Genomic DNA, 26,614 nt, shown 5'->3' with positions numbered 1-26,614 from the left:
GCCTTTCGGAGACGGCTCAAAATTTGCGAGACCACCAAAGCAGGAGAAGATCCGATTTTTTCAAAAGCTTATTAGCAGATTCTGGAGACAAAGGTTGTCTAGTGCAGCTGTGGAAACAGTGCTTAGCGGATTATAAGTTCAGTGTCGTCTCGATTACTCGATTTTTTTATGAAGTGTGATAGATGTCCCCTAGGGTTAGTTGCAGAAAACAAGCTATCTTTACTGATTTACGACAGTCGGGTCTACGTAACCATGACGGACCCGGGTTTTTTTTATCCGGCCAAGGACTGTCAACTCGGCTGAATTCTTCCGCTACAACAATAACAGCAAAACTCTGATCGATTAAAAACAGAATAAAGACTTCGGTGCTGCCGAAGTTAACGGCAGATTACTGCCACTACAACAACAACAGAAGTTGTGCAGAAGTGTACGTTATTTTTTCGCATGTACCTCAACGGAAACACAGGTAAAAATGCGTTGGTGCAAATTTAGCGGCTACAAAACTACAGGCGCAGTGAGACGTTTTTATTGTTCGATGTTTCGCTCCTTTGCTCCTGTCGTATAGAAGTACATTTCGTCACTGTTCTGCCTAAGTTGCAAATGCATACATATGTGTGTATGTATGCATATCGGATAATTGTGTATCGTTTACGGCGGATTTGTTGTTGCGATTTGTCATTTTTAAATTATTACAGAGCAGAACTTCTTAAAATTTTTTAGTATTATATTACACATAATACATAAATAGAACCACTGTCACAGATGCACATATTGTATAAGTAGAATTTCGGCAATAAATTGATTGATTGTAAGTACAGATTACAGAAGGTAATGAACGCACACACATATGAATATAATATACATATATGTATGTATGTATGCGTACGTTCTGAATTCTATGCCAAATTTTGTTATCAGCAGGAAATAAGGCCGTATGCTGTAGTCGGCAAGTGTTATTGGTCCTACAATTGTGCTTGGTCTTTTAGTAAACGACTTTAATGATTAATATTTTTCAAACTTTATTTATTTATTTCTATACTTCTTTGATTTCGTATTATTTTTTGGACTTTACTTTGCGTTTATTCTATTGTTTTTATGCTTTTTTTGCGTTGTATTAGATACATTTGAACGTTTTACAATTTGAATTATTTGCTAAAACAAAATTACGCTTCATAAGACGATTCCAATATATCATTTATTTATGTTTTATTGCTAAACATTTATAATTATATTTTAATAATTGAATTACTCTTGAGTTCAATTTGTTTATTTGTATGTCTAAACGTTTAAAACGATTTATGTTTAAACACTTTTCAATGCGAGTGAAGTTTATTGCTGCTCAACGCCAATTTTTTCACACAAGAGGCTTAGAACAATGCAGGTAGCCGATATACATACATGTGGTATGTAGATTGGTATGTACGCAATATCACTCGAATAATAATGCAGTCTCAAAATGAAGTAAAAATTGAAAAAAAAATGCATAAATTTAGTTTGTTGTTCATTTTTACTTAAACTTTTAGCTAAACGAAACATTTAAACGTACAATTAATTTAATAATTTTTCACCTTACATTTGTATTGTATTCCAACAAATCGTCTTTTGGTAAACTTTTGCAATTGTGAATTTCGTTGCCAAAATATTTCCACACATTCTTTTACACTAACGTCTTATTTTAGCTTCATTCTTACTATTCGTAAAAAAAAATACAAAATAAAAGTTCGTTAATTGCATTAAATAAAAAAATTGGGATGTTTATCCATCAACAACTTCCAAGTATTTACTAATCCACGCTGAGCTAATGCAGTTATTATCGCTGCAGTTGAGACGCCTAATGTATCCCTGTGTGTGTTCGTGTTCATTTGGGTACTACTGGTGGAGATTGTGGTACGGTGGCGAGTACGTGGTGGCGTGGTTGCATGCAATAAAAACGATAAATGTACAAACATCTGTAGTACATTGGTGTGGCATTGACATTCTACTTTTCATCTAATCACAAAAGCATGCAACTTCACTCAGACAATACGGCTGGGTGTTGGTATGCTCAGCTACTTGTACGACCGCCATATTTGCCATGCACAGAATGCTGCTGATAATAAAGTGACACTGCGATGCAAATATTTTGTTTTGTTATTAGGCGAATACCCTAGTATCATAGGAGCAGACACATCACCGAGTGGTAATTTGCTTAGGATTTCTTCATCGTACTCCACCTTAAATGAAAAAAAAAAATAAGTAAAGAGAGATCGATAATACAAAAATAATAAGTGTTTTTATAAACTTTTTAGTTTTTTAAAATTCTAGTACCTGATACTGGCAGCATGGATCATAATTCCAAGATACTGTGTATAATCCTGTACAGAAAAGCGAAATAGCGCATATCGGCGCTGCAATCACTGGCCGATCTCGCCATAACAAACTGGATATGAGAGAAGCGACTCCTGAAATAACGGCTGTTTTGTGTAAGCAGTTTCCAACGGTTATCCATCGTTCAGTTTCATCGCCCAACCTAGGCGGTTCGATAATTATGTAATCCACTTTAGCCTCCAGCGCTTTGTCCAGCTCTGCTTCAAAGCGTTCATGTGCATTAGTGCTTTCGTAAACTTCACGTATTATGCGAAAAGTTGGTGCGCTTGTAGAACTATCATAAAAAGTTGAAAGATATAAATATGTATAAAATGATTTGTGCGTCTTATCGCAGACAAGCAATTATAATAATCTTGTATGTATATTTTGAAAAATATATATACATAGCTGCTTTTAGAAGTAACATTTTGTCAGTTAGTAAAATAATTTTCGTTATGTTAGCACTCCCAAAAATATGTCAGTAAATATACATGAATATATGACAACCATATGTGCAGTTCAAGGTCTCGGTCACAATATTGCGTAGTAGACGTGACGCAAAAAGTAGATACAAGTAATATCTGGAAGGGTAGGAAAACTTCACCCATCTCTACACCCACTATGCATCACACTCAGCTGTTTCATTATTATTGTATTTTTGTACTAAAACATAGCTAATAAAATATAATATACACTCATATTTTCATAGCATATGAATAACCTTTATGTCCAGCATAAAAACAAAATAATCTTAAGGAAAGCATTAGACACTTTCGCACACAATTTATTTATTTTCACTCGCGCCCCTGCCCGCACATTCCCTGCATCTTTAACAGCCGGCTACATAAAGTACTTACAACGCAGCCACATATAACACACACACAAATTATGATGTTCATTATTCTATGTTCTACTCTCCATTTGAATTGCATAACAAAAATGCTAAAATATTAACATAATTCCAAAATATATATACTTCACTATGACACTAACCTATCCTCATCACTTTTCCTCATTTTTTATGCTATTGTCTGTGTATTTCCGAGGGTTTTAATGTAATCACGCTCACAGCTTCCTTCAAAAATACCACAATCCCTCCACACACAAAATCACAGCGATGGACAAATCGAAAGCCAATCGAATCGAAGTCTGCCTGTGTTTGGCATTTCGCTTTGTTGTCATACTATTGTGACTGGCGGTTATAGGGTATTCACAGTCAATGATGCTTTTTTATGAGCAATAAGGTTTGTTTCATAAATGTTAGTAGCTACTAGATATGAAGGAGATGCGAGTTACTCTCACAAAGAGCGGAGAAGTAAATAAACTGAAAACTACGGAAAAAATATGAAAATGTTGTTTTTATTAAAAATACATCTTATTAAAACTTGAAAATTAATCAATAGAAATTTTATTTTTACAACTCTCTACTTCTACTCTCTTCTGAAAGTTTTTGGGGTTACGAAACGGTCATTCAGCAAAAACTCGGTTAGCTAGTAATACTTAGTAGTTAAGAAACAAACCTAATATGATGATAATTATTTATCTCTGAAAATTATCTGACCATTATGTTCAATATATTTGAAAAATTAGATTCTCAATGGTTAAGCAAATAATCAAATATTATTGATTATGTACACAAAACAATTTACAATATCATTTAATTTATTATATGCAGTTAGAATCCATTTAACTATATTAATACATTTATCACACAATTGTGGAATTCGACTGTTTTAAATCAATTAGCTTTGCTATTTTCGATTACTGTGCTAGTTGTCCTTATGGTAATCTCGCTTTCATTAACAGAATGATTTAGCGACGCAAAATCACCCGTATTACAGGAAATAGATGGTATTTCGAAACTCGAGAAGCCACGATAATCAGTTACTGTCGGTTTCAAAGGCGATGGAAGTAATGTTCCATTTGTGGGCGAATCACTGTCCAATAAACTACGCTCAACTGTACTTCCATTTTGCTCAGTTGCTTGTAGATCACTTTCTGCTGTAGGTTTTTGTGCAAGTGGATCGAATTCTTCCAAATTTAATTTTAAATCTTCAGTAACACTGTTTTCACCGCTGTGGTCGGATAAATCGAAGTCATAGTTTACATTTGTAAGTCCTCCTCGTAAATTGGTGTTAATTAAATAATCATCAGTGGAGTCAGAGTGATCTTCCAGTAGCGAAATGGCGTCGAAAGGTGTATAATTAAAAATAGGTGATGCAAATTGTAGGTCTATGTTTGGTTGTGCTGGTGGTAGGGGCGATAACCGACCAATCGATGTAGTACTAGTGTCTTTAAGCGCCAATGTGTGCGATGCGTCCTCTAGAATATCAATTATTTGATTTGTACTGTTTTTTACTAAGGGGAGAGTATTTTTTGTACTCTCTTTATTCGTATTTCCATCGGCGCTTATTGCAGCAATCAAATTAGCACTATAATGTCCAACTGATTCAGCTGTCGCTAAACCTATATCACTTCCATTTGCCAGGTGAGCCCTTGCCTTGCTAATTAAATGTGATGGCGTTTTTATTGGCAGGATAGTAAGTGGCGCTTTGGCAATGCAAGCATCCACTTTATCGGTGATCTCCCGCTTATAAAAGAAAACAAAATAATCAGTTACATTCACACGTACTATTTTGCAAATAAAATAAGTATTAATTATTGTACCTGGAACTCTTCGAGATCTTTACGAAAATTTTCAATACCAGTAGCAATGCTAGAATTCCGCTTTTTTAGTGATTCCATGCGCTTCATATTCTCCGATATTAAATGTAATCCCTCACAAGCCAGTAAAGCGCTTTCCCAAGGTGTACTGAAAGCTTTATCACCTGACATCAATAAATCGAATTCTTCTTCCGAGATACCCAAACTTTCGCCATTTAAATTCTCAATAAAGGAGATTGCGCAGCACTTGTGGTTTTTACAATGAAATGAAATATCGGAAAAATATTCGTAGATTACAAAAATACTTACCAGATTAGTGAAATAATAGCCACCTTCGCCACTCATTAGCCGCGACGCATTGGTGAAGCGTGTTACAAAGTTTACATTACTATGCAGTCGCACTGGATTAGCTTTTAGCACAACGAAAATAAGAGCCGGAAGAAATTCATCTGCACTTGCGGGACCGCCAACTGAATGCTTGAGTAATTCAAAAATATGGCGACAACAACGCACTGTGCATTCCAGTTTCTCTTGAGGTGAGTAATAAGAATCGATGCCTACCAACTCTAAAATTTAAAAAAATGTAAATTAGATTATGCATTTAAGAAATAAAGGTTCGACATGCCTGTTATAGCATTATAGACCAAGTCTCGCGATTCCGCATTAACTTCATCAATGCTACATACTAAATGTTTTGCCGTTATCCAACTAAGTTGACGTATCCGTTTTTGAATTTTTACATCGTTTTCCTCATCGAGCGTGAAATACGGACTAAATAGGAATCTGAAATGCAGATAAAGCAAATTTAACTAATTACATTGAAACAAAAATTGTAATTATTTAAAAATTACTTGTGATTTTGGGTCATGACCACTTTTTCGAAGAAATCAATTGCACTTTCACGGTCTTCGTTGGTAGCAATTTGGAAACGTTGGTCATTGTGCACAATATCCGCCAGTTTGGTGTATGCATTTTGCACCATCTCTGACAATTCATCAACATTTTTATTAGCGCTATTATTCATATAACTACGTATGGCATTGTCTAAACGTTGAATTTCACTTTTTAGTTTACGTTTGCCATCATCGGGTATGCGCAGTTGGCGTAGTTGAAGCATAAATTGGCTTTCGGTGGGATCGGGCACATATGCTCTTTGTCCTGCATTAAAAAATAGTTTTTATTTTAAACAAAAGTTAAAATTGGCAAGCTTACCTAAATGACCATCTTGTTTTAATTTTTTACTCTTCAGCGTATTCGATTGAAGTGTTTTTTGAAATACAGCTGGTACAAGAGATTTTTTCTTTGTAAGAGTTCCTGTCGATATTTCCGGCATACTGTCTTGCCTCTTGTTTGGCACACGCCCCAAGAGGTTTTGTGGCGACAATCGCCCAGCTGTGCTCGTGCCACTGGTATTCGGCGAATTTGCAACAGGAGGAAGTGCATTCTGCTCTGCTGTATGTCAAAAATCATCGCAAAATATAAAATAATACATTTATTTTTAGAACTCATAAAGCTGCTGCTAACCTTTCTTTCTTTTATCGTTTCGTTCACGAAAACATTTGGAGCAGAGTCCATCAAATTGGGCATTCCCATAAAATCCACAGCCTTGACGGCACTTAAGGTCTCGCTGCACAATTCTTAATTGAGGCACACGCGCTAGTGACATCTCTAAATTCCTAGATGAGTATTAAAGGGTTAGATAATTTTCAACAGTATGTTTATTATAAGCAAATATTTATGGCGAAAAATTTCAGGCTATAAAAATTAATCAATGTCCGTGTCAGTCACAATCCGCACTATTAATTTTGTTTTGACAAGCATTTTCGTAAATTCACAATAAGTAAGCCTTTATTTTCATTTTTGTTTTGCTTTGTGCCTACTGAGAGCGGTGTTCACGAAGCGTTATAATAAATGATAAAATAACAAAGCTACAGATAAATGTAAAAACTTCAATGTTGACTTCCGGATTTAGAATTCTTTTTTATAATATTTTTTTTGTAATCGAGATAAATAGATGGTTATATATAAAGGATTATATATAGCTTTATCTTGATTTTCTACGGTCAGTTTGTATAAGAACTATGTACTGGTCCGATCAATTTGTTCTAATAACGTAGAGATACCTTGAATAAGAATCTTAATTGATAGGTCAGTTTGTATGGTAGCTGTATGCTATAGTGGTTCAATCACAATGGTTCCAACAAATGAGCAGCTTCTTTGCGCCCACATTATCTACGACGATGCAGTACACGCGATAGAACCTAATATGCAATGTTGAGGAGACTTATCCCACGGTGGTTAGTGTAGATTATTTTTGTTGATTGGGCAGAGAACACTTAAATTCCAATCGTCCGACAATATTCTACAAAGAAGTTGATACATACTCTTTATCATTTCTTCGCCGCCGAGTTTGAATAGCACGGCCGGTAATCCATCGGCCCTTGTCGCTTTGTTATTGGGGTTATTTCTATTCGAACTTCTTCGTGGTCGGGCAATGGGACGGCTGCTCAATCGTCACTGATTGGGGAATCTGGTTGGGCATCAGTGACTAGATCACATCTGGGGGTCTACAAGAATATGCTCCGGTCTTGAAACCTTCTGTTAGTCACCGGATCTTTTCGTAGAATTTTCGAGCATTACCCCCGTCGACCAGCTTGTCAAGCTCTTCATATACATGCATTTCGGCCTCTTTTTTTGTTTGCAAATGCGTCTTGCTTCCGTCTTCACCTCTTGGCATCTATCCCACACTGCACGTGTTGTCGTCTATTGTAACGTTTCGAGAGAGGCAGTCTGGTTTTCTCCAGTTGTGTTTTTGCCTTTTACGAAAACCAATGGTTTCGTTTGCAGCTGATGTAAGGAGCTTAAAATGTCGTCCCACAGTTCCCTTATACCGAGTTGCTACTGAGTGTTTTCCGAGAGGACGAGTGCAAGTCTAGTAGAAAATCGTTCGTCGAACCTTTCTTGTATTTGTCGACGTGCGTATTTTGCTGCACAGAAGAGGGTGCGTATTTTTGCTGCAACAAGATAGTGGTCTGAGTCAATGCTAGAATCTCGACATGATCGATCTGGTTGATGGCTTTTTGATCCGGAGACAGCCAGGTTGATGAAGTTTTCTATGTTGGAATCTAGTACTAGGGATAACCATATTTCGGGCCCTGTCCAGGCCGAATTTACCGACCGTTGTGCCAAAAATAGCTTCTTTGCTCACCATGGTTGGTGGCCAAGCACCAAGCTTTTTAAAGATGTCTTTGGTCACATCGTTCTTCTCTTCCGTCGGAGTGTGGGCGCAAATCAGCTTTATGTTAAAGAACTTCGCTTTGATGCGGATTGTGGCTAGATGTTCATCTACTGGGGTGAATGCCAGGACTCGGTGACAGAGTCTCTCTCCCACCACGAATGCCACATCGATTTTGCGCTACTTTATATGGTCACTATAGTAAATGCCACATAATTTTACTCGCCTAAGTCTTTGTCCTATCCTTCGCATTTCATCGGCAGCGGTGGTGTCAACCTTCACTGTGACGAGGACATCAACCAGCTGGACAGCGGCACCATCTCAATTAAGGGACCGCACATTCCAGGTGCATGCCCTCAAATTCCAATCCTTAATGCGTTGGCAGTGGTCGTCATCAAAAGAGGGGTCTTTCATCCGAGGCTGTTTTCTTTCTTTTATTGGGGGTGTTTTTTTACGTGGCGGGCCCCAAACCCAGTGCCCAACCTTGGGAAAGTGTATTTCTCCTTCTTGCTTTAGTTCGCCGTCAAACGAATGTTCTTTGGCTACCCAGAGGATACTTGGTCTAATACCAGAAGCTGCTTGAGCCATATGTATGTAAAAGAATCGTTTCTGGCCACTCCCAAGTGAATGGCGCTCAGAGAACTTTCTTCACTTGCATGAGGATGAGTCTTCCATCCATGTTATATATAAGCAATGGTAAATAACTTAAAGAACTTTGGATTTATTGGGAAGGAGACGTGGCTTTGCTACAGTTCGACACCTCAATCAAATTATAACCTTCTTTCCAACAAGTTGGCAATGGTCAATAATCTGAATGATAAATAAAACCAGCTTAAATAATTCGCAGTGCTTTATTAAATTTTTTCATCTTACATTTAAGATTTACTTTAAACACAATTTCTCAAAGTTTTAAATAAGATTTCGCACACAACGAAAGTATAGAGTAAAAGCAAAAAATATTACTACAAAATTTTAAGATAAAGCCAATGCTTTGGTATTTGAATAGATGTGTGTGCAGTCAATATATCAAAATTCTTCGTTTACATGGTTTCCATTAAAGTAATTTAGTAGACGAATCGATGAGTCGGTGCTTATGCATAATATTTCGCTGTGCGAAGCTTGCGGAGTTAAATGAAGATTACGTTATGTTAGCAAATAAATTTATTTTAAAAAATTATTTATGAATTAAAAAATACGAATTCAATGAAAAAAATTTTAATATTGGCATCTACTTGCAAAATACGAAAATACTTTTTCGACTACCCAATATTATAGAATAAATTTACATATAATTCAGAATAAATTGCAATATAATTTAGCATAAATAAATTTAACGATTTTTCATTAATTTCTGCTTAAGTTTTGAAACGGTTTCAATACTTTTATATGCTTGAATGAAAATTACAAAGAGATATTTTGAATTTTTTCTAACAAGCAAACCCATTTAAAATGCTAACAACTACATGCAGAGCATATCACTAGTTTAAAATCAGACAATTGGCAATGTAAATACTTATTTATATAAATTTTATTTTTTTTTTTTTATTTACTGTTATTATATTATGCAATCATTTGTTGCAACTACAAACTACAATAAGCATTTGGAAAATTCGCTCAGACAATTCCTACGTTCTATAAATGATGTTCCCTGCATTTCTAACAATGGTTTATTATTTAATGTCTTATTTTCACTAATTAAAAAATTAAATTAAAGTTTTCTTGCATGACCTAATTGACCCTTACCACTGAAAGTAGAATATTTGATTCATCAATAAAAAATGTAACGCAATAGATTTTTCTCTTTTTTCGGTGCATTTCGAACGTTTCAAGTATATTTTTTATTAACTACAACGGTGATATTTGGAAAAATTTTGATTCATATTTTAACGGTATTTAATTTTCTATTTAACTACTTCAATAGCTGCGCTGCGCAATTGTGAAAAACAAAAAAACTGTTTCAGTTTGGTGAATTTCGACTTTGTTTGTCCTTGGCTACAGCTATTTAAAGTCTTAAAGAGTAAACAAATCGCAAATTTCTGCCTGTTTCACAACTATCACTCTTGCCTAACCCTTTACTAACTAGCTTGCTAGCACACGAACATAGCGCAACGTTTCTATATACTATATACTATATGTAGTTGTGTGTATGTGTGTTTGTATGCATGAATCTATTACTATATTTTCCTTCAATAAATTATTCTTTTTGATTAAAAATTTAACATTTCTCTATGCGTAGAGTTTCTTTGGTTTTGATTTTGTAACACTGATTCTCTAATACTACTACTCTCTCATACTAAATAGTTTAATATATGTATGTATGTTTGTGTTGCTTGTTCCTTAATATTAATTATTAAATACATAGATTTTAATATAAAAAAGTTCAAATCTCATTGAAAAATTCCTTGTTTGTTTAAGTAAGTTTTTTTTTGTTTATCAACTTAGCACACATTTGCCATATTTTGCATGTGTGTGAGTAATTGTCGGCGACGATTTCAAAACAAGTGTTAAATATCTGCTCCATCAAGACTTGCTTGTCATACACGTACGTATTTTTAGTAAATATAATTCTAATTTTGGCTCCATTTTTAGCTTGGGTTACCCACAACAAACTGGAGTTCTAAGCTAACCTGTTTCACTTGGTTGATGGTGGAAAAGAAAATACGAAGGTTTGACGACGGACGATCTGGTCGTGAGTACCTGCTGATGACAGTCTTACCCCACGGCACTCAAAAACACGGCGGATCAAATATGCATTGCTCAGCGCCCTAGCATTTTCAATACCAATTGGCAGTGTGGAATGGACACACTAACCACCTTGGTGGGTTCGAGGCCCATCTAAAACATCTGCCGTACTTTGGGTTCCGCAACCGGTTGCAATGCAACACCACATTCAACTGTCAACGTGTCAGTTCTTACCGCATTCGGATTTTATCTACAATCACCACGATACTCCCGAGGGGCCAGTCCGCAATGAACAGATTAAAGCGGGCTCCTGCTCTACGTGGTACCAGAATTAAGTCTCTGATCAGAACTCGTAGCCAAAACTACTATCAGTTGATCTTCCAGACTGCTTTGGACTGGTGACCAGGGGTTGGACTCCATACGCACATTATACGCATACATTATTCACGCAGAAATATCTCTCAGTGAAACGCCTTCGCGGCCTAAAGAATTCAAGCACAAATGACCCTAACTGTTTTGCAATCAGGCTGATGGAAATCACACCGCTAACATCTAAACGTCCATCAGTCCAGATAATCCCCATATCACCCAGATCCCTAATGACCAAGTACATCAAGCATTCTGCAATTACATGCTCCCAGGCCCAGCGCCACAAAACAACCGGCCTATCAGATAATGCATTCAGAGGCCCAAGCCACGTAGCCACGTAGGCAGAAAACCCACACTCAGACATAATCTGAAGTTTGGGTTACCCTCAAAAAACCCAATGTCCCTAATGTACTTATAAATTACTCAACCTTTAGGACTATTGTCTCAACGGTCTTGCCACCTACACTTGACCCTATCGTCTAAAAGTCTCCTGCTCCCTAGATATCCTCCCTCTCAACATATATGTTCATCGGAGATCCAGTCGTTACGTTGCAATGACACAAACAAGCCGCGATATATGGTTTCGAACAGCACGACGTCCGAGACCCCAATCACTCCGCAAAATGTGTCCTACTTTGCCTATGGATGCCTGCAGTCGCTCCATCACATTTGGAATGAAATACATTCTCTCTGACCCCGTTCACCCGAAAAATCGGTGGACGAAACGGCGACAATCTGCAGCCATTACTTGTACATACAGGCATATAACTTTTAAAACTTCGTCTTAACCAATATACGAACTTAACGGCAGAGTAGTTAAAAGGTGATATTTTCAAAAGCTATTGCCATGGCTGTACACTGAAATCAATGTCCTACTTCGTTCTACTTTACAGCGTTGTGTGTTTGGTATGTATAATCAATTTGACCAGATCTTATTCGAGATTCTACAAAGACCACATTTATTTTTGGTCCAAGGCGAAAAATGATATAAACCACGACAGAAATGCTTAACATTTTCAAAACTGCCTTGAATTATAGGAGTTTTTCTTCGCGCAGAATAAGTAGGTCCCCCAATTCGAAACCCATAGCTAAAACAATGAGAGCCCCTCAAACAAAATATATTTTTTTTCAAAATAAATAGACATAAAATTTGTACGCCGAGCCAATTCTCAAATCCTTCGTTATAGTTTTTTCTTCTTACGTAATGCGACGATTCCCTTACCAGCTATATACCTAACTACCTCTAAAGCGTGTATCAACAACTACGACTACAAAATAGCTTTTAACTATACCGGGTTTAACAAGTGACCCAAGTGTTCGTACCATGTTTTTCTTATGCAAATACCTAACTTTTTTCCCCTCTATTTGTAGTTGGTAAATTTCTAGTTATTTCTTGGTTAACTAAAATATTTTAAGCCGGCAATCAGTAAAAATTTCTCTATGAATAATTCCGAGTCGAGTACAGCAATATGCGCTGCTCTACCGATGAGCGTATTTGCTGTATGCGGAAGTGCATGATGGACGTCGTAACGCGCTAACTGCAATTCGGGGCGAGCCAATATCGGTGCGATTATGTTGTGTATCATTTCCCTGAAACAAATGATAAGATATTTCGTTTTATATTTCATTAAATCAAGCAATCAACTGATGTCACTTGCCTGTAAACCGTGCCCAGATTGGAGTTATCACGTATGGCGGCTTTGCAGAGCTCCAGACGGGCTGAATGCGCTGGCACATAACGATCTTGACTCGAACCACAAAGCAGTATATTCTTGAAATGATGCAGGGTGCTGCGCTGACTAAGACGATATAAAAACGTATTGCGTAGATCCGATGTGTCGCGCATACAAAGCTGTAAAAGTGAGCCGGATTTCTTCCATTTCTGCATGAACCACATGCCTGAAATTCGATTATGATTATTATTATAAAGTGATATTCAAGGATGAGAAAGTCTTCTCAGAATAAAAATAGCAAGAAATGTGTTTCAAAGCACTTTGACCCAGACTTATATTGTCAATTCTTTCTTTACATCTGCTTTAGTCATCTTCGGTAACTTACCCATATTGACAAGCCCGCTAGTGTTGTATAGCGTACCCAAATGTGGTCCAGACAGCGATAGGAATGTGTGTAGACGCGGTAGTAATGGACGCATTTGCGAACGCGCCAAAGCGCTACGTACTATGATCGTACCTAAAGAGTGTGCGACGAATGAAATGCGTGTTGGATTCAGACCACATGTTTCTATATGATATAGTATCTCAGCTACAAGCCTGAAAGATTAGATATACATATGTATTACATACACCTCATTAAACTCATTAGAGTTCGCTTACCGATCGGTCATTGTTTCAAAATCGGAAAACGTATCGCCTTGATTGCGCTCCGACATTAGAAACTCCAAGTTAGCGCCGGGCAAACCGAGCTCAAGATAAGTACGCACGAGTCGCAAATCGGCGGCGTTTCCATCCAACCCGTGAACACAGATAATTAAATGCATACCGTTTGGCGAAAAGGCGCGATACTCATCGCAAATGCTAAAGTATGGCAGTTCGGAAGCCAGCTTAGCAAAGTCCGAATAAATGCTACCGGTATATTTGATCTGTTTGCGAAATTCTTCACGATATTTTTCAAATTCCATGAGTGAAACATTGGAATCTTGACCATTACCGACGACAGCAGCGGTTTTTGTGCGTTTAACCAACACCTTGGAGCTGTTCGACTTTTGGCTATCGGTTCGCGCCACTATGGCTTTATTTTGTGTGTTGCTGGTGTTCTCCTTATCTTCGTCCTCGGTGAGTTCAACCGCATGCGTATGTATGGTGTGATCGTTGGTATGCTCATGATTGTGCATATGACTGTGGCCGTGTCCATTGTGGGTCACATTCGTAACACCATTGTTTACGTTGGCGATGTGATGATGTGGTGTCGATCTGCAGTGGTTGTTGTAGAGTTCACTCGACGGTTGATGACTATGTTTCAGCTCTAAGATGCTGTGTGACTTTAACAACGGTTTGTTTGTGAATATGGCAGGTGTGGCGATGGGTTTCAACGATTCGTAAATGTGATAGACTGGGTTGTCGATAGCGTGCGAGGGCTCCATGAGTTTTAAAAGGCTTTGATCCGGGGTGGCAATTTCTTTTATTTGGGACGGTTTCGCAAGAAGTGTCGTCGTCGGCGAAGATTTTTGCATTGTATATAGTTTTTGTGTCTGCACTGTTGTTGTATGCGACGGACGACTCTGATTCTTCTTTGGACTGATATTAAAGCTTTGATGATGCTTTAGCTTTGTTTTAGGTATTTGTGTCGGCATCAACTTGATATCGTTGCTTGGTTGTATTTTCGACGTTCCGGACTGCGTGGTAGGAGTTTTCTTATTGTTATTATGTCTTGTTGAGATTATGGTTGTTGTATTTGTGGGAGTCGTTGTGTCTGTCGTAAATTTCTCATGTGTACCGGGCAATGGTGGATCACGAAATTCATCGGGTGGCAGCAAATCATCTTGGAACTGCTGTGGTGGCGGTACGCGCACATTCTCTAGCGGTGTGTTTTCTTTTAAACTGGCTAGATCGAAATCTGATTTCGATTTCTCGTGTTTGCCATGTCTTAGACGTTCGCGCCGTGCAGGTATTTCTAAATCATCCGTTTCCGTGGATTCGCCATTCGTTAAATGCTGCAGACGGCGTCGTAAATGCAATTCGGTTCTGTTAAAATCGGGTTTCATCTTCAGCGTTACGGATGAGACCTTACGTTGTATCGATATTTCATTGTTCGCGGCATTGTTTTTGTGATTTTGACTCGACTGTTTTGCTGTACTGTGCTTTTTAATGCTCTTTTGAGCTTGCTGATCCAATAGTTGTTGTAATTTAAGACGTAGTTGCTCGCCGTTTAGGCGAGTCTCCATACCATTGATATGTGCTTGTTCATTCTTTTCGTTTTTTTCGTTATTTGTTATGGTTTCTGGACTAGATGGACCGAGTGAACTGCGCCGACTGGACACCCAACCACTCTCCTCACTTAATGACGACGTGGAATTGCTTAGCACAAGTTTGCGCTTTTGCCCCGTGTTCGCATCGAATTGCGGTGGTGGCGCCAGATTCGGTAATGATTCGCTAAAACCACTAGTATTCTGTTCGCTGCTAGTCGTATTCAACGACTCTAATTTAAATGGTACACTAAGAGAAGAGAGCATTTTATTGTCACTACTTTTTGAGGACTGCACTTTTGAGGGTATATCACTTTCAGAACTACTTGACTCCTTTTTGAGTGTACCGTTCTTCAACATTTCTTTGAGATCAGACACACGCACCCGTGCGATCTCAACCGAACGCGGTATGGTTGACGCATACTCTGCTTGACTGCTTACATCGCCTTGGGACTTCTGACGTAAGGCTTGTGAAGAGCTGCTACGCGGTATTGTGTGTTGTTGTATTGGCGTCACTATGTGCTTGGCGGCTTTGGCTTCGTTCTCTATACAACCATTTATTTTCTTGGACTTAATGGGTGGATATGAGTTTCGCGGCGGTATCAAGCCATTCCCATTGTATTTTGGCAACGAGTTGTAATGTGAGCATAACGTTAGCTGCTTCGGTGAGTTCAGCATGCGTATCTCGTGCAAATAATCGAATTTTCCCGTACTTAACTGCCGGTTAAGTGTGCTTACGTCGGCACGGTTGCAACCATTTACAGCTAGATTATTTGTGGCCTTAGCGTGTCCATTTAAAAGCAGTTTGGTGTCACAGCGTGTACCATCTTCACAGTTCTTGTACTTCTGACGGAACTCCGAGATATTACGCATGAGATCTTCAGCTTGTGCTTTATGCTTGCGCGTCGCCGATTGTTCGACCTTGTTAGCCAAACTGGATACGCTGGCGCCATCACTAAAGTGTTTATAATTTGAATCTGATTGCGTTTGTAAGGAACCATGCATGTTGAGCTGTTGTGTGTGACTGTGTGTGCGCAAGGAGGGCGTGCTGTGGACTGTGCCATCCAGTTGGTCCAGTGACTTGCTGTGTCGCGCTGGTAACGTGCTATTAGCATTGTAACTGCATTCCTTTGCAGTCACTGTATCATCGTCAGCCTCAAGTAGACCGGTAACAGAGTGCCGCGACATCTGTCGATGGTTTAGCGTGCTATTACTCGGTACTTTGGTCGCTGCTGTGGTTGAAATAGTGAGACTTGCTTGCAAGACTTCACCACCCAATGCGAAACGCGGCGTCAGCACGCCAGCCACACAGCCGGGACTATTCTGATAATCAAAATTAACGGTACACGAGCATTCTTTGGAATTAGTACTACGCCCGCTGAGGCTGTTAACTGAGTGTGTCTTATCGAGCATGCTCGCTGCTGGCGGCGGTGGTAGTTTGGGCGTTGTGTTGCTGCCACAAGAGCTCACCAAACTCTCGTGACTATTTAAATGCGGATCACTGCCGGTGCGACGCCGCGTATAGTTCGGCGGTTCGATGTAGCGATCTTCAAATATCAATGGTAAGGAGCTTGCATCACCATCGATCGGCGTGCAGTGTACCGGTAGCGGTGGCAGCGACTGTAGATAACGGCTACGACGTGCCATTTCTGCGATGGCTACATAATTCTGATAGTTGCTGTCATAGCAACCGGCCGCCGAGTGACGCGGGTTTTCGTTGACAAAAAACCCTTCCGCAAAGCGTTGTACACGCAGTATATGATGCTTTTTGGCGAGCAGTGTATGCACGGCCGTTTGTGAGGAGGCGAGCAAGACGCGCCGCCAGTACATGATACACTCGGCGCATAGCTGTGCGATGTCGGAATTTGCACGAATAGCGAAATCCTCTTCGGTGTCGTGTAGCTGTGTAAAAGAAACATGAAATAATTTACACTTTTATCGAGCCTCACTTAAGCGCTCCGACAACCTACCTTCGCCTCTTCGGTTAAATGCTGCAAACGTTCCGTGGTATCGTTCTCGCGTAATGGTGGTGAGCCGATTTGATTATTCATGCTCTTCGTAAGCACTGCGCTGAACTCGTTGAGCGTAACCTTAAGATTCTCAATGGCGCCCAACAGTAGGCTACACACTTCGTGATGTATTTGACGTGATTGCAGTAAACGTCCTGCGGGACCACCGCTGCACTTAGTGGTGCCCACAATTTGTGGCCCAAAAAAGACCGCCTCCAATGGACCAGGCGACATACTGCCACGACAGTTCAGCTTGCCGCTCCAAGCTTTCGAGCTTTTAGGCGCGCTGCATTAAAGAAACGTGTGGGTATTAGCGACTATGAGCTTTAGTAAAAAAATGTCAATACAGTTTTTACACTAAGTGAAGCTTTAAGCTCAGATTTTGTTTAATTTTTGTTTGGGACACACACACTTACACAAAATTTTTGCTAATTGTTGCTCTCTAAGAACAACTTCAATGCCGACTACAGAGTTTAAGTTATATTACAAAAAAATAATAATAAAAAACTGGCCGAGAAGTTTGTGCTACAAGTTAATCTAAATTAAAAAAAAATGAAAAACAACAATAACAAATATTTGGAATTTTCAAAACTCTTAGTTGTACTACTTTAGTTTTACTTTCATGACTTTATTTTCAACTAGACAAAGTTGTACTAAAACTGCATTCAAACCAAACAAACAAAACTAAAAACAGCAGAAGGTATGAATCAAAACGGAAAACGTGAAAGGAAAACTAGAAATGCTAGTGAAATTGAAAGAAAACAACTAAAATTGTGATACTAAACGTGGAGAGAGTCTTACCAGAGTTTCATGTAACGGAAAAGTGTTTTCCTTTTTAATTTATCGATGGTAAGCATTCATGAGTAGGAGGTCCAAATAAAAACAAAAACAATGTTTGTCGTAAAATTGTTATAGCAAAAATAGGCGATTATGTGAAATGTTGAAGTTTTGGGCCGGATAGGTTTAAGTTTTTTTTTATTTTTTTTTTCGTTTCATTTCGAATGTTGTGGGATAAAGAAGTTGGGAAGTAAAACATAAATTAGTATAATGAATTGTAACGATTAAGTGGATTATAATATGATGTATATGAGTTGAGTATGCTGTTACAAATAACCATTGCTTTAGCATTAACTGTAAACGAGTTGCGGGGGGTATATAAGGCTAAATGTGAATCAACAAAATCTATTTTAATTCAATTCGTTAGGAAGAGAGAGTAAAAATAGTTAATAAAAGGGCGGAACAACTGGAGAACTCAACTATTTACGTGAAGCTAAAAACTACTGGAAAGAGGCTTAAACTAGATGGTTGTTAACTTGAATGATATTTGAAACTTTTTAAACAAAATTAAACGAACCTCAAAACTTCGCGTTTTTTCTCATTACTGATAGAACAATATCATATGAATAACCAGTATGAAATATGGACAAGTTTTCAGAGACTTTTTGACAAATACTGAGCCGCAAGCATGCCTTTGCAGAACGAAAATGTAACCTACGCTAAAGTATGAGGGCGGTCGGATAAGTACTAGGTCTCATCGCCCGATGGCGCCTAAGCGCAAGAGACTAAAAGTAATAAAATTACTAAAGGCTGATCTATTTCGAGGCTCCCTACTTTTTCAAAGGAAAAACACAGAGACTTCAAATTTAGTGGGGAATGTTTATTATCATTCGAAAGAACATTCTTTGGCATTTACTTTTTAAAATTATCTCTTTCAAATGTGGCCGTGGTTACGTCTCATATAGTCCATCTGTTGAGTTCAATTTTCGATGATTCGTTGGAGCATTTCGACTGGTAACTGGCGAATGACACGAGTCTTGTTTTGCCCCAAGGCTTGAATCGAAGCGGGATCGTCCCCATAGACTTCAAACTTTACATATCTCCACAAAAAAAATCTAACGCTGTGATATCATACGATCTTGGTAGCCAATCAACCGACCCAAAACGTGAAACTATCTGCTCGTCGTGTTCTCTCAATAAATCCATTGATTGATGCGATGTGTGAGACGTGACGCCGAAATCAAATGTCGCTCAGATCACGAGCTTAGATTTTCGGAATCAAATAGTCAGTTATCATGGTAACATGGCGCGATAACAGTCGCCACTGACGGTTACGTTCTCACCGGCATCACTTTTGAAGAAATATAGACCAATCATTCCATCGACCCACAAACCACACAAAATCGTTTTTTTTTCTTGATGAAATATCATCTCTTCAGGTTGCTCTTCGTCCCAAATGCGGCATCCCCATTGAGCCAGAAATGGGCCTCATCGCTGAATACAATTTGGTTCCAAAACGTACGTTCTTTTTTGAACTTTTCAAGAGCCCATGGTGCGAAGCGATGTCATTTGAGGAGGTCGAGCGGATTCAGTTCTTGCACAAGCTGTATTTTGTGCGCTTTCGATTTAAGATCTCGACGTTAAACGCGCCAAGTCGTCCCATACCTCAGTCCGAGTTGCTGCGAACGATGGCGAATGGACTCTCCACCGTCTTTGTGTACACTCTCAGCTACGGTTGCTATATTTTCTGCTCTGTCTGAATATTACCCAATAATGAATGCTGGGTCTCAAGATGGATGATGGTGTTGCAAATAGTACACTCAGTAGACCGAGATAGAACGTGAGTTTTCGTAATAAAGTTGAACGATTTGTAAACGTTCTTTAGGCGTAAGTCTTTTTATGACAAAATGTCAAACAAAGCCAACGAAAAAAACATGACAGCTTGACGCGACTCACGCGTGATTTGTCAAAAAATACTATTGAAGAAAGTATCTCTACTTGGATCACACGTTCTATACAGATAGCCAAGCCGCTTAGGGTCTCGTCAAAGACAGTGAAAGAATGTCTTGATCTCTGATTGGATCTAACATCTCATTTCACTCAAAATTCAAAAGGAATGCCATAAGAACTCTGGTATGAGTGTCCATAGCTCCCTGTCTTAAGAGCAAACATGCCAACAGACTAGAAATTATCTTAACAACCCATAACTTTAGGGAAAATGTATAATACTTCTGAATTAAACTTAAATTAAACTATTTCAAATCCATCAAGTGATTTATTGATATCTACTTATCTGGGTATATCTCGAAAACGACCGCAGGCATCACTTTAATAAACTTAACAATTTCCAATAAGGGATTAAAAGCATTCAAGGTACTTTAAGAGATTAAATAGACACTTGTGGTTTTACAACAAATCGCATTTATTTGTAAGCATAAACTTTCTAAATTCTCCTCTGTGAGCGATACCTTCAAGAGAGTAGTAATTGGCGAAGCGGCCGTACAACTATATATATTATACCAGACAACACAAGCTAAGGTACATATACACATATTAGCAAAGGATTTTAATTATTCAGTTGTGCGGTTGTGTATATGGGTGTATGTGTGTGTGTTGCAATACAAACTTTTTCAGCATCAAACGTCGGAAAATTTGTATACGCCAAGGAAAGTTGAAAGGAATAACCTGTGGCAAGGCTCTCGTTTGACGTCTGCGTACAGTTGTAGGCACGTGAATGTGATCCAATGGCGTGTATATATGTGCGTGTGTGTGTCGGTTGGAGGATGAAACGCAGCGCAGCGGCAACAATTGATTTAAGTCATTAAAATTAATTGCAAAACAAGTAAGGAAGTCGGTGAGTCGTTGTGTCGGTCGGAAAGGAAATACCAAATAGGATTAGAGACGGGCAATAGTTGGTCGCAGTGTAGACAGACATGAGACTAGGAGACGAGGAGGCTAAGTGACTAGAGACACGAGCGTTGCCAAGGATGCGCCTTGCCATTCATGCTCGTTTAGAAAGTTGTAGACACATGTTGGAAATTACAAGTGAGTCTGCGACTGTGAGCGCTGCCCACTCACTAGGGGGGATGGACGTGATAGTGGGTGGTGGCACGTTTGCCGTTGTGGCCATGCGCCGCTCATTCTTCATGCGTTGCTAATGAACGTCAATGCGTGGCACATGGCAAGGCAAACGTGTGTGTAAGCGCTTTAATGAGTTGCAAATGCCTTCGCTATTCCATTTTTTTGCGTTGTTAGCCTTCATTCAGTCATTCGTGCAATGGCTCGCACTGTTTTTCATGATCATAAGTATATGATGATAAGATGAGACACAACAGCCGGCACTTGAATTCATTCATGGCATGAATGTTAATTTTTTATAAGTGCACGTGCCGTCACCGACGTGTGGGAACGTTTATATGTATATATGTACATACATGTGTAAGAAGTTGTACAACGAACATACATACATACATACATATATACAAATATATATGCTTAGTAACAATATATTCTTACAATTGCAGGTGACTTTTCAACTTTCGTGGAAAACGCACATTTAACACGGGGCTGTTCAATACTGGACTGTTTCTTATGTTCTGGAGAATGTTCGCATGCAGCTTGATCGACGAAATGTTATAGTTTTACATATTATATGTATATATTTTTTAATTATCCTGTATTCCATTATTTATTGGTTTTGAAATTATGGAAGTTTTTACATTAATCCGAAGTCCGACTACCTCTTTGGGATCACTGAGAACCAATTACTAATTCAAAATGATAGATTATAGTATTGTTTTGAGACTCAGTTGAGCAAAACTTGTATGAAACGACGTGTTCAGGCTTGGATCAATGCTCAAAGGTTTTTAGAAGCCACTTTGAGGTATTTTGTTTGAAAATCTATTACAGCCTAAATTTCAGTCGCTTCGTATTTTTCAAATAAAACTGAACCTTCCGAGTTCTGAATTGTCAACCTTATAGGTCCTATGATATGATTATAAAAAAGTATGTAGGAAATAACCGGCCTCTTGAAAAAGAAGCTCACACACCTTTGACGGACTTGTGGGCGGGACGAAGCCGTTGAAGAAGGGGTGCAGTGAGCTTTTGCACGGATGGATCGAAGTTAAGAGGAAGAGTAACAGTAGTTTTGTCGGGAGATCTCCATCAACTTTAGTTTCAGTCTATTGAATCAATGTAGCGTCTTTCAACAGGAGGTGGCTGCCGTCAAAGTAGCAGTAGATGTGCTGTTTTTGAAGTGTAGCTTCCTTCAGAGAGATATGCATTCACTTCGATAGCCGAGCGGCTCAACTGGCATGAGCTCCCTGACTGTGGGCTTAAAACTAGTAAAGGAGTGCATGAAGTCATTAACAATAGCCTCAAGCTTCTTCTACCTGTTTATTAGATATGCATACGAGCTTGCCCACAGCGAAATCGCCGGAAACTCCAAAGCTTGCTAGGGTAGGCACCCTGATCCCAATTTCATTCGATTGGAAGCGGTGTCTTCTTGAGTTCTGGCGTTGGATCTTTGGACGTGCAGTGAGCTCAGCAAGCGCTGGTCAACACCCAGAAACCGTAAGAGATCCTCTGAACTGCTGGCTCTCAGCTAAGCCTCTCGTCTCGCAATTGTTAGTGTCCTGACTGGACTCGTTTCAATAAGTTCACACGGGGTGCGGCTGAATCTCGGTCTGTGGCTGTCAGACGCTCTTTTTCAAAGCTGTATGGAGGAAGCTGAAGTGGAATCATTTTGTTACTACCTCTTTATTGCTCGGCATTTTCCAAACTGTGATTGCAATATCGCGGTACAGACACCCTTGGTGCACCTAACGAAGTAGCTGGGATTGATATTAACAGCCTTAATAAATTTGCTATAAGCTCAAAGCACTTTGTCGACTTATGGGGATCTAGTGGTCAACTTTTAAGAGTTTAAGGGTAACACAAAGGTCAAATATCTGCCCAAGTAAGATCCATTGATTTTAGATCAATCATACGATCTAATCCTAACCTAACCTGATAAAGAAGAACACTCTGTTCGGTAGTGAGATATTTCTAACAGGAAAACGTTGACCACAGTGTTTTCAAGGGATTGGGCCTTCGCAATTTAGGGCGCAATGTTTCGATACATATTCACTTAAAAATAGGCTAGGCAATGAACACTTCTTTTTCGCAGAATATCATTCTATAGAGTAATTTTTTGGTTCTGAAGGCAGGAACAAGACGCTGCGGACTACATCTGGGGTATACGGAATTCAATGAATAAAATGTTACCATATTTTTGATTGATAGCACGGTATTTTGTCTTGATGAATCAAAATTATTTTATTAGAACCGTTTTTCTGAGTTTCCATTCTTCGAATTTACCAATATATGTACTGTTATCAAATAAAAACTATCTCAGAAAGCCTGATTAAACTACTACTATATATTTTTAAAAATTAAGGTAAGTTTACGATCTTTCTGCAAAAATATGTTGTTTTTATCCTCATAGAGTATGAAAAAAATTATATTATAGAAATTCGAAATTCCAATTCCCAATTCTTATCAAATTATTTCTAAATCCAGCTTTTCGATTTATCACATTTGCATAATTTATCCATAAATATGAAGAGGCATGAAATAGAACGCAGGTGCATGAGCAAATGTGCACAAGTCAGCAGCAATGCAGCCACAAATGCCGCATTCGCAGCCAACAGCGGTTCGGTTTCTGCCCGGTATGCAGCTACGACAAGCATGGTCGTTTAGAGCGTATAATGATCTTGTATGTGGCCAAAAGCTGCCGCGTTTACAAACAAACCTGGCAGCATGTGTGTTAATGCCACAACCGGAATGTGCGTGGTTTTGCCCTTTAACCTCTTTTTTCATGACCCTTCAACATGCCCCGCTTCAGCCCGCCGGATCAGGAGTCTGCCTCCCAGCTTTCACATTCAACACATTCACACACGGACTCCATGTAATACTCACTTTATGTAGGGCTGATGCAAAGCCACTAAACTGGCGTGGATGCCAACGCTAATGGCGGCCAAGTGGAAGTAATCGAACAGCACCGGTAGATGGTAATGGAGCCCTCGACCTGGATGGAAATTCAGCTGTAAGGTGCGTGTGGAGGCCAATGATAATGCGCTGGTGCCGTTTTGTTCGCCAAACCACAACTCCAATTGCAATGAGAATTCCGCACGTTCAATGGATTCCTTCAAGTGACGGCTGTCAACTGGAAAAAAGTGAAGTGAGCAAAAGAGAAATGAAAATCGAAAATTAAATGCTTACTAAAGAGAAAAGCGGATTTGCATGCGAAAAGGTATTGCTGCTTATAGGTAAATTAATGCTTTTTCTTTGAGGTAATTAACATTAATTGAGGAATTAGATTTACAAGCTTCTTAACACTGAGAACTGTTGTACTCAACTGAAATCAAAAACTCCAAATGACATTTGTTTGATGTACAGGTAATATAAATTAAATTATATGATTCTTCTTGCGGTGAAAGACTTTGCTACATATCACATCCTAACCTCTTAACGACAGTGGGGAGAAAATTATTGTAGCGCTATATTCGGCAAATATGATTTAATTCCTATTAAAAAAAATTTTATGTGTCGACGGCAAGTCATGTTGATTTCAGGATCATTTATAATCAAAGCTAGCAAACTTGTCAAAATGCATCAGTTAACGGTAAAGCCCATTTAGCATTGACATCTTCATTTGGAAAGCTGTATCAACAAAAGATCCTGGACTAACTTCAACTTTTGTTCATGGAACCTTACAAAACTGATTGCATATGAAGATAAGATATTGCTGAAGAGCAAATAATAAAAAGTTCTCCATCCTTTTCATTGAATCATCAAGTTCTTCTTTTTAGGCGTAGACGCCACTTACAAGGTTTTAGCCGCTTTTACAAAAGGGCGTCAGTCGTTCTTCCCTTTAGCTCTTTGGAGCCAAGGGGAGATTCCAAGTGGTCGGAGTGGATGTCTTCCTCTTCCTCTGCTTCCCTCAGCAGCTACTGCATCGAATACTTTCAGAACTAGAGTGTCTTCATCCATTCGGACGATATGACCTAGGCAGCGTGACCGCTGTCTCTTAACTCGCTAAACTATGTCAAGGCCGTTGATATGTCATGCAGCTTATAGTTCCATCGGCTGCGGTATTTGTTGCCAATTCGCAATGAACCGTAAATCCATAAATCTTCCGCAGAACCTTTCTCTCGGAAACTCGTTACGGCGACTCCTCAGATGTTCTAGTCACCATACAGCAGGACGGGAATAATGAGTGAGTTATAGAGTTCGGTCTCTTCGAGAGACGATTGTACTTTCTCTATTCAGATTTGCAGATAGAATTATTTTCTCCAGGAGTAGATTGAATAAGTTACATAATAGGAAGTCGCGTTATCTCAAACTTCGTTTGATATCGAACGGCTCGGAGAGGTCCTTTCTGATCCAGACGGAGATTTTAGCTTTACTCAACGTCAGTTTACGCAGCCGCATTAATTTTGCAGGGATACCAAATTCCGACATAGTGCTATAAAGGCAACTACTTTTCGTGCTGTCAAAAGCAGCTTTGAAATCGACGAAGAAGTGATGTGTGGATCCTCTTTTCACGGGTCTTTTCCGAGGTTCGGCGCATGGTGAATATTTAGTCGGTTGTTGATTTTACAGGTCTCTTTGGGAAAGCCTTAGCTTTTGGAAATAACAGAAAGTTAGAAGGAGCCATGTTTGGCGAATATGGACGCTGGAGCATCGTTAGAGTATTGTCTTTGACCAAGTATTCAAAAACTACGAAGCACATAAAAACATGTGTAGTGGCTGATTCTTCAAAGTAAGCAATGAATATAACTGCAAATGTTATCTTAATCTACATTTAAATATGAGACCGTGATCATGGCTTGTATTCTTGTATGAAATCTGTTAGTTTTTCTTCAATATTAAAATCCATTCTTTCACAAAATATGTTACCTTCAAGTACTTCTTAAGAAAAAAGTTCTTTGAATAAATTGAAGCTTTTGACAACGCAGATAAGCTCCAAATCCGCACGAAATTGTCCCAGTGCTTTCAGCAAATACTCAACTACTTTAAATGTACATTTCAATATTTATAACAGCGTTCTCATTTCGGCTGGTGAAACTGAAGCATTGCCGGCGACTTAAGTTGTCAATCTTCAGCTTTTATTTCATTCAATTCAGGGTAATGTACTATTTGGTTTGCTCAGATTTGTCTTGGCAACGTCAACACACCACGATGTGAGTCCACTTAACTGCGCATTCATGGTGAGCTAAATAAAGGCCCTATACGGGGTACACGTACGTATATATGTATGTGTGTACGTGATATAAAGTATATTCCGTATGCATAAATTTGTTATTTGCGAACTTATGCACATTTGAACAAAGACAACACCCATGCGTATGTGAATGAGATGTGGACGAGAGCGGTCCGATAAGTACTTAGCCTTACTTATTATTATACCGTACAGCCGAATCGGACCTGAAGTTTTATTTTGACTGCGTACAAAACCAGACGCCTCAGCAGATTTCAAAAATTGAGAATGAACAATAATGATCGCTTAGAATTTCAGTTTTGAAAAAGGAAATCTCGTAGTAAAATCAAAATCAAGTTGGATTTGAA

The 26,614-nt window shown here is 38.9% G+C and overlaps 3 protein-coding genes across 4 annotated transcripts; all 3 read right to left on the bottom strand.

Annotated features, from left to right (window-relative positions):
* Positions 1–1,002: 1,002 nt before the first annotated feature.
* LOC105229020 (transmembrane protein 11 homolog, mitochondrial) lies at positions 1,003–3,501 on the bottom strand. The gene is made up of 3 exons (XM_011209064.4): positions 3,340–3,501; positions 2,308–2,641; positions 1,003–2,213 (listed from the first exon to the last, which is right to left on the bottom strand). The coding sequence occupies exons 1-3, from the start codon at positions 3,360–3,362 to the stop codon at positions 2,049–2,051; spliced, it is 522 nt and encodes a 173-aa protein (XP_011207366.1). The 5' UTR covers positions 3,363–3,501; the 3' UTR covers positions 1,003–2,048.
* A 472-nt stretch (positions 3,502–3,973) lies between these two features.
* On the bottom strand, positions 3,974–6,828 carry LOC105229021 (rab5 GDP/GTP exchange factor). Of its 2 annotated transcripts, none has more exons than XM_011209065.4 (7): positions 6,535–6,828; positions 6,223–6,462; positions 5,862–6,168; positions 5,636–5,793; positions 5,320–5,576; positions 5,014–5,256; positions 3,974–4,936 (listed from the first exon to the last, which is right to left on the bottom strand). In XM_011209065.4, exons 1-7 carry the CDS (start codon positions 6,674–6,676, stop codon positions 4,085–4,087), a joined length of 2,199 nt encoding a protein of 732 aa, XP_011207367.2. In that variant the 5' UTR covers positions 6,677–6,828; the 3' UTR covers positions 3,974–4,084. The 2 variants fall into 2 exon arrangements, with proteins under 2 accessions (XP_011207367.2, XP_029407331.2); XM_029551471.2 differs by having other exon boundaries at positions 6,223–6,459; positions 6,535–6,825.
* A 5,324-nt stretch (positions 6,829–12,152) lies between these two features.
* Positions 12,153–24,260, bottom strand: LOC105229091 (protein FAM135B; the record flags this gene model as incomplete). The annotated part of the gene is made up of 7 exons (XM_049462065.1): positions 12,153–12,886; positions 12,955–13,195; positions 13,355–13,566; positions 13,630–17,120; positions 17,189–17,513; positions 18,029–18,058; positions 23,963–24,260. Coding segments are annotated over 7 exons (4,790 nt in total), but the record flags the coding sequence as incomplete, so codon positions are not given.
* Positions 24,261–26,614: the final 2,354 nt, after the last annotated feature.

Source organism: Bactrocera dorsalis, unplaced genomic scaffold, assembly GCF_023373825.1.
Source record: "Bactrocera dorsalis isolate Fly_Bdor unplaced genomic scaffold, ASM2337382v1 BdCtg255, whole genome shotgun sequence".
In the NCBI taxonomy this organism is placed as follows: domain Eukaryota; kingdom Metazoa; phylum Arthropoda; class Insecta; order Diptera; family Tephritidae; genus Bactrocera; species Bactrocera dorsalis.
The sequence above is the reverse complement of the archived record's forward strand: the minus strand, read 5'-3'. Positions and strand labels throughout refer to the sequence as shown.

Coding starts and splice junctions, on each gene's coding strand:
- LOC105229020 (XM_011209064.4), bottom strand. CDS start 3,362: ATGAGGAAAAGTGATGAGGATAG. Junction 2,642..3,339: donor AGGAAAAGTGATGAGGATAG/GTTAGTGTCATA, acceptor TTTTTATGATAG/TTCTACAAGCGCACCAACTT. Junction 2,214..2,307: donor ATCCATGCTGCCAGTATCAG/GTACTAGAATTT, acceptor TTTTCATTTAAG/GTGGAGTACGATGAAGAAAT.
- LOC105229021 (XM_011209065.4), bottom strand. CDS start 6,676: ATGTCACTAGCGCGTGTGCCTCAATTAAGAATTGTGCAGCGAGACCTT. Junction 6,463..6,534: donor AAACGATAAAAGAAAGAAAG/GTTAGCAGCAGC, acceptor TTTGACATACAG/CAGAGCAGAATGCACTTCCT. Junction 6,169..6,222: donor AAAACAAGATGGTCATTTAG/GTAAGCTTGCCA, acceptor TTTTTAATGCAG/GACAAAGAGCATATGTGCCC.